Genomic DNA, 7744 nt, shown 5'->3' on the forward strand with positions numbered 1-7744 from the left:
TTGATCAATTCACATTCCCTTCCCCAGCAAACACATCCAAGCCAACCTCCCACACACCGAGTTGAGGAGGACACGCTGCTGATACCATCTTCATCTCTGGAGCAAAAGCTCTGGAGAGAAACCGAGGTGCTCCTAAGGTTGGGGTGCAGCAGGGCTGGGAAGGAGCATGGCTTTGTGCTGTGCGTGGTTTCCTTGCTGAGCACCAGCGTGGACCCAGCTGGGATAAATCTGTGCCACTGCATTGATTCATCCTGGCTGGGGAGGCTGCTGCAGTGTGGGCTCGGGGTGGGTTTTTTCCCTTGTTCCCAGCACAGATGGGATGAGGAAGTGAGGGTTTCCTGGTACGAGTGTTCTTTCTAAAGAAACCTCCCGCTGCGATCAGAGCCTCGCGTGTGTGTGCTCTGCCCTGGACGCTGGCCAGGACACAGTGACGCAGAGGTGGCTGGGGTGGCTTTGGCTGGGAGCATCCCAGGAGAGGGTCCCGGGGATGCAGAGGGAGGGCAGATGTGCACAGACTCCCAGAAGAGCTTGTCCTGGTGCAAGTGACGGCAGCTGTTTCCCAGTGAATGGCTTTCCAGTGGCACAGAGATCCCAGGGCAGGCAATGGGGTGTGTGGTGAGCCCCAGTTTGCATCTTCCATGGCGCTTGCTCACAGGTGGTTTCCAGACTTGAATTACCCATCCAGCCACTAGGAAAAGGTGCTTAGTAAAGTAGATTTTGGCAAAGAGACAAATTTCTGTGCTGGGGTGGGCAGCTGGGGCGGTGCAGCAGGACATGCAGTGTGCACAGCTGGCGCTCACCCACACAGCAGCAGCAGCATCTTCAAGGGAAAGCGTGATAACAAAAGCTTCGGTGGTGGTGCAGGGAGAAAAGGGCCACGTCTGGCCCTGTGACTGCAGGAGTGGGTGCCAAGGGGCACAGCGGAGACACACGCATGGCTCTGGTTTGTGCTGAAGTCGGTGCCCTCAGCTCTGGTCTCCCTCCAGAAGAAATTGCAGCCATTTGTTAGTATTTAAAAAACACCTTTTGGCAGCTGGTCAAAAACTGGTCAAATCAGTCCCTGCCAAGCACTCCCAGGAATTGACTCAAGCATGGGATACCTGACAGCACTTAAAGATTCGGAAATGTCTTCTGAACTAGAAGAGATGAAGGAGCCAGCAGGACCCGCTGCGTCCTCCGATGTGTTGCCTCCTGCTTGCCACAGGGCCAGTTGCTGTCGGTCTGTCCCGTGTTGTGCCTTCAAAGGCAGGGATCTGGGCTGCACCGAAGCCAGCCAATAAAAACTTGCAGCACGGAAAAATCAGGCAGCGAGCCCTTTCCGTGCCCCTGGATGTTTTCTGAGCAGGGAAGTGCAGGCTGTTGCTAGCAGGTTTTGCTGCTTTTTATTTGGCTTTGCAAAATTTTAGGATGGAGCCTGGCGCTCAGTGCTGCTGGCTTCACTGCAGAGCTGCTGGCCCGTGGGTCACTGCCCACCGGCCTGGCAGACACAGGGTCTCCAGCGGCGGGGAGGCAGAGCACGGCGCTGGCTGTCTCTTTAAGGTGGAAAAGAGAACTCTCTGGCTGCCACTTTACGGAGTTTCGACCAGATCCTTGTTTTCATCAGCATTTCATTTCATCTCCTCCTCTCCCCCTGCAGCCCCACCTCCTCCAAATCAGCATTTCTGCATCCTTTCCTGTGCATCACAGAGCAGCAGGTAAAAGTCTGGCTGGTAACACACACACACACACACACACACGCACACGCATGCACGCTGGACAAACCTCTGCCGGGGAGAGACACCTTCCCACACTCCTGCATGTTGCATCTTCCTCCTCACCAGTGAGCTTGGCTGGGAGCATCCTCGTCCTCGCCTCGGGGCTGCTCTGCCTCTCCGTGCATCTCTGGCTGCAGCAGCAGCGGAGCTCAGGCACGGATTTGCTCAGCACATCCCCGCTGCCCTGGGGGACGGAGCTCTGCAGGTAGCCAAGCCCAGCAGGGGGCAGAGAGCCAAACGCTGGGGGTCCAGAGCATCCCCAGCATCTGGAGCATCCTGGAGTCCAGAGCATCTCTGGTATCTGGAGCATTCTGGGGTCCAGAGCATCCCTGTCATCCAGAGCATCCTGCAGTCCAGATTATTCCCTGGTCCAGCACATCCAGAGCATCAGAGTCTCCAGAGCATCCCTGACATCTCGAGCATCCCGGTATCCAGAGAATCCCAAGCCTCCCCGGTGTCCAGAGCATCCCAGCATCCAGAAGGAGCATCCAGGGACATCCCAGCTCAGGAGTATTTGCAGAGACAAGAAAATGCCTGGCTGTGAGTAACGGGGAGGGGACCCTCACTGATCGGCTCCTGGGGTTGTCACTCTGCCCTGATTGCCAGTGAAGAGAGAGAGCGGGGGAAGCGAGGAAGAGGAGGAGAGGAGAAAGGAGAACGGACACAGCGCGGAGACAGAGATGGTACCTCTTACCCAGGAGCTGGCTCCAGCAATGATCACCTAGTGCAGGTTGCAGCCGGAGAAGGTCCCCCCGGCTCCTCATGGAGGGCAATGTAGGGGCCCCCAATGCCAGTGTGCTGGGGGAGCGCTCACTGCTGGTGGGGAGCAGCTGGGTGGCCGCTTTCCTCTGCTTCATCATCCTGCTGACCACAGCGGGGAACTTCCTCCTCATCCTCCTCATCGTCACCCAGCGCTCCCTCCGCAACACCTCCAACTACTTCCTGGTGTCGCTCTTCATGTCTGACCTGATGGTGGGGCTGGTGGTGATGCCCCCGGCCATGCTCAACCAGCTCTACGGCCGCTGGGTGCTGCGGGGCGACTTCTGCTCCCTCTGGTACTCCTTCGACGTCATGTGCTGCAGTGCCTCCATCCTCAACCTCTGCGTCATCAGCTTGGACCGCTACCTCCTCATCATCTCCCCCCTCAAGTACAAGCTGCGGATGACCTCCTGCAGAGCCCTCTGGCTCATCCTGGCCACCTGGACCTTGGCGGCGCTGGCCTCCTTCCTCCCCATCAAGATGGGTTGGCACGAGCTGGAGTTCGAGGTCCGGTCCCCAAACGTCACCTCCCAGGGGGACGAGGACCAATGCCGGCTGGTGGTCAGCTTGCCCTACGCCTTGGTGGCCTCCTGCCTGACTTTCTTCCTCCCATCTGCCGCCATCTCCTTCACCTACTGCCGCATCCTCCTGGCAGCCCGAAAGCAAGCGGTGCAGGTGGCTTCCCTCACCTCCAATGTGGCCACTGCCGACGAGGCCACGCCACAGGTAAGGTGGCCACAGGGACGTTGCTCCTTGTTGACCCCCATCATTTGGGTGCCTGGGGTGTTTCTGCCTTCAGAACAGCCTCAGAGCTGGAGTCAGCAAATGTCTTTGGCAACCAGACAGCAATGAGGGAGATTTTGGGCAAAATCCACCTTCTTGACGTCCTCAGAGGTGCCCCAAGTCTTATCCCAGCAATGGTGCACTTCTGAGCTGCTCAGGAGCTCAGAAACAGCATGAGCAGAAGCAGAGAAATAAATTAAGATAGAGGCGAAAATGCTCAGCGACGCAAAATAAATGCAGTTTCGCCCCCCTCTTGGCTAGCGTCATCCCAGAGGGTTTTAATCTTATCTGACTTTCCACTCGTAAATCTTGGCCATGGTGGGCGTTAGACATACGGGGGAGAAGGAGTAAATAATAGCAAATACCAAATTCTGGAGAGCACCTTATTTTGAAGAGCTGGCTTCTGTTTTCATTACCTGGACTATAACAGGAACTGCAAAATCCCTCCTCACTCGATTGCTGGTTAAACCGGTGTGTGTGGTTTTTATAACCCAAACGTGGCTGCACTTGTTTGTATTTCTCCAGGAGAAGGTAATTGCCACTAAATCTAACAGCTTTAATTCTCTGTAATAGGCTTTATTGACCTCATATCCTACAGGGAAAATACAAACTTAATTGCTTTTAAATAGCTTGATTTAGTTTGTTGTTCTCTCTCTTTTGAGAAAGGAGCCAGGACTCCCTGACCTGCCAGCTCTCCCGCACGTGAGCGGATGTACCACGATTTCGGAAGGAAAATGAGAATTAAAGAACAAACCGACAATAACATAAAATGTTTTATTCCCCCCCATCCCAGATGCCAAGTTTTTGGACTTTACAAACAGACCCTGCCACAGCCCCGCTCTGGGGACCGGGGGATGCTCGGGTGCTTTGCTCTGCCATGGAAAAGCAGCATTTGCCAGAGGGAAATGTCCCAGCTGACACCTAGAAACCCCAGATCTGTTCAGGCTGGGCTGAAAATGGGGTGTAAGCCAGAAAATGCTTGAGTTTCATCTTTTTAAACAGATTTTTGTTCTCTTTTTTGGGCAGGAAGCTGAGCTGTAACGGGGCCTCATTTAATTACGGCAGAGGGTTGAGATAATAATGTCATTTTAGGCTGCAGGAGTGCATAGAGGGCTGAGGTAGTTGTGGTGTTTGTAGGCTGAGATGTTTGACATCCTGCTTTTAAAAATGTAACTGGTTTGCTGCTCTAATCAGCAGCTAGAGCTGCCTCTTCAGGGCATGCTTTATTCTCACCAAAACATGGACTGAATTGGATTTTTCTACAAAAGAAGCATCCTAATGATAAACCTCCTATTTTACAGTAAAAAATTTAAAATACTCTCAATGCTGAGGGTTTCTATTGCTTCCTCTTCCTGATATGTGGTTTGGGGGCTGCGGTGTGTGCCACCCTCCTGCCCCTTGTGAGAAGGAAAATAACAACAGGGGTTTCTTTTCAGGATTTGCAGCACCAAATGCCACTTTTTTGGGGTGGGGAGAAACTCTCGCTCACCACCCCATCCCGTTGCAGGTTCCCCGTGCCCCGAGCCAGCCCACGACTGGCAGTGAGAGCAGGAGGTTCGCCAACAAGCACAGCAAGAAGGCGCTGAAGGCCAGCCTGACGCTGGGCATCCTCCTGGGCATGTTCTTCGTGGCTTGGCTCCCCTTCTTCGTCACCAACGTGATTGAGGTAAGCGCGTATGGGGGTTTTATGTCAGGTTTTCAATAGCTTTTCTCTTCCAATCCTGCTGGATTGGATCTCAGATGCTGCAGATCTTGCTGGAAAGCCTCTGGGACCAAAGATGCAACTTCCCTGGGGGGCAACGGCAAGGAAAACCCCTTCAACAGGGTTTTGAAGGGTTCCTTGGAAAGGAAAACATTGCCATGCCTGGGAAATGGGGATGGAGGTGGGAGATGCTGCTAACCCTTGCTGTGTCCCCCAGGCAGTCTGCGACTGTGTCCCGGCCAGCTTCTTCGACGTGCTCACCTGGCTCGGGTACTGCAACAGCACCATGAACCCCATCATCTACCCGCTCTTCATGAGGGACTTCAAGAGGGCCATGGGCAAATACCTGCCCTGCTGCCGGCGCTCAGGGGAGCCCCGGCCCAGCGCCATCTCCCTCTCCATGAGGAACTCCAACAGCGGACCCCGCGCCGCCACATCCCTCAAGAACGTCCTCACCTTGCAGGCCGAGACCGACTCGGTGGAGTCCGGGGTGCTGGGGAATGAACACCTCCTGCTGCCGCCCATCGATGGCCCCCGGCCTCTCCTGGCCCCTGGTGTCCATTTGGTCAACTTTTTTGAATTGGAGCCCCCGGAGCTGCAGCCTAAGCAGCTTGGCACCCCCATGGCCTAAGCATGGGTGTCCCAGTGGGGGGTTCCGGACTGTGATGTGCTGGGAAGGATCCCCCAGCGCAATGCAAACTCTCTGGAGGGCCGATTCACTGCAGGACATCTCCCTGCCTACATGTTGCTGCTCGATACCCTTCTCGAATGCAACGTGCGTCTCTGTGGAGAAGCCATCATCACCGAGCACTTCCACGGGTAGGTGTGAACAGCGCAAAGCCACGTCTTACTGCCAAATTTATCTGCCTTGTTCCTCTCTCTTGCCATCCCTCCTTCACCCACCATCACCAACCCTTCACCCTTCTCTGAGAGCTGCTTTTCGTGGCCTTTCCACCTCTGGTCAGTCTGAACCTCAGACTCCAGACCCTCCCGCCAGCCTGTGTCTCCCTAAACTTAAAGCAAGGCTTGGTTTTCAGCTTCCACTTGCACAGCTCAGCAGATCACCTCTGTCTCACCGAGGGAAACGGTGGAAACTACAGCCTGTGACTCAGAGGTTTGGGGCTGCATCAGTCCCCAGAACATCGCGTCTTCGTGGAGTTGAATCTCCTCGCCTCATTTGGTTTGTATCTGTCTCGGTTTCCTGCGAAAGCAGGGAGTTGCAACACAGCAAAACCGCCGTGTTTAATCATGAACAGCCTGTGCTACGGGGGATTAAATTTGATGCAAAATGTTCAACACGGCTTTCTGGCTACTCAGCGAGGGTGTGGGTGTTCGGCTTGTTTGTGGCTCTGTGGGTTTCCTGACAGTAGTAAGGAATGAGATGAGCTTCCCTTTAGACTTCATCCTACGGCTTCCTATTTTTGGCATATGACCATCATACCTTGCTCTGACAATCCATCAGTTTTCAGATGATGTAATTAGAAAATATACATTTTCCCCCTCACCTTCAAATAAGAGTCTAAATAAATATTGTCTTTTAAATGACAATACCACCTCCCAACCTTCCTTATAGCCATAAGCAGAGAGAATAGTGAGTAATATAGTAAGTGGGCACTTAAAAAAATACAAAACAACAAATACTTTAACAAATTCTTCCTCAAGTGCCTTTCTGACAAAAAGATGGGTTGGTGGTTGGTTGCTGTGCCCTCTCTGGACTCGTAGCCTACAAACCTTGCTGCGTATTTCCGAGCTTCTGCTAACAAGTTTGACTGAGAACTGAAACTGATGATTATCCAAACGAGAACAAAGCATCCCCAGGATACGGGATGCTGGAAAAAGCAGCCACACACCAAGCAAGTCTCATCACTTTTCTTTTCACATTGCCCACATGTTTTCCCGAACTGAACAACAAGTGTTTTTATGAGAAACTTGACATTTAATTGCTACAGATCCCCTTGGAACCGACGGCTGGCCCAGTGGTCAGTGATAAATGGCTGTGACAAACGGAGGACTGAGCACAGGTTCAACCATCAAACCATCTGATAGGTTTTTGCCACATGTATGTGGACAGATAGCTCAGGTTTGGTATCAAGCATGACAATAAATATGTCCATCTATCCACAAATGGCTTTATGGAAAAACATACTTTGGCTACAACTCCAGTTAAAAAGTAGAAAAATACACAATGAACCTTGAAAGTCCATGAGGTGACCAAGTCAGCAGCACAGGCTTCAGGAGATGGACAAAGAGAGGCTGCTGCTTCAAGCCAAATGTTCAAAAGCAATAATACCTTACTCTCTCATCAAGCCATTTTTTTGTAATAAGGTGTTTGCTTGCGGACAAATCCTCGGTGGAGAAATCGTATCCCTGCAGTGAGGCACCGCTCCAAAATCAGAGCTGAGCAGGTCGGTGCTCCCCTCACAGTAGGAAATTGGGCAGGGGAAAAGCTGGGCACTGTACCCAAAGCTGCCAGTCCCAGAAACAGCTACATTTTTTACTTTGTGAGAAATGATCTAGAGGTGAGGTTGGCAGAAAGCTGGGGAAAGAAAGGAGAGGTGGTTATTGAACTGGCTGCTGGGATGGGGAGGGAGGAGGACGACTCTGTGAACCGAAATCGGAAGCTGCCATTGCAGCATCTCCCTTCTTGCAAATCAACAAGACCTTCCAGCTAGGGATGTGGGAAGGTTTTATACCACCCGGCACGTGTTTTAAAACAGAAAAGCACAGAGGTGTTGTCAGAAGGGCG

General features: G+C 52.8%; 1 protein-coding gene across 1 annotated transcript; it reads left to right on the forward strand.

Moving 5' to 3' along the window:
- Positions 1-2516: 2516 nt before the first annotated feature.
- HTR6 (5-hydroxytryptamine (serotonin) receptor 6, G protein-coupled) lies at positions 2517-5629 on the forward strand. The gene is made up of 3 exons (XM_010188767.1): positions 2517-3239; positions 4804-4962; positions 5216-5629. Exons 1-3 carry the CDS (start codon positions 2517-2519, stop codon positions 5627-5629), a joined length of 1296 nt encoding a protein of 431 aa, XP_010187069.1.
- The last annotated feature ends 2115 nt before the right edge of the window (positions 5630-7744 follow it).

This window comes from Mesitornis unicolor, unplaced genomic scaffold (assembly GCF_000695765.1).
Source record: "Mesitornis unicolor isolate BGI_N332 unplaced genomic scaffold, ASM69576v1 scaffold19797, whole genome shotgun sequence".
Classification (NCBI taxonomy): domain Eukaryota; kingdom Metazoa; phylum Chordata; class Aves; order Mesitornithiformes; family Mesitornithidae; genus Mesitornis; species Mesitornis unicolor.

Excerpts from the sequence above, each read along its gene's own strand:
- HTR6 (XM_010188767.1), top strand. The coding sequence starts at position 2,517 with ATGGAGGGCAATGTAGGGGCCCCCAATGCCAGTGTGCTGGGGGAGCGC. Across the intron at positions 3,240-4,803 it reads CCGACGAGGCCACGCCACAG|GTTCCCCGTGCCCCGAGCCA; the intron begins GTAAGGTGGCCA and ends ATCCCGTTGCAG. Across the intron at positions 4,963-5,215 it reads TCGTCACCAACGTGATTGAG|GCAGTCTGCGACTGTGTCCC; the intron begins GTAAGCGCGTAT and ends TGTGTCCCCCAG.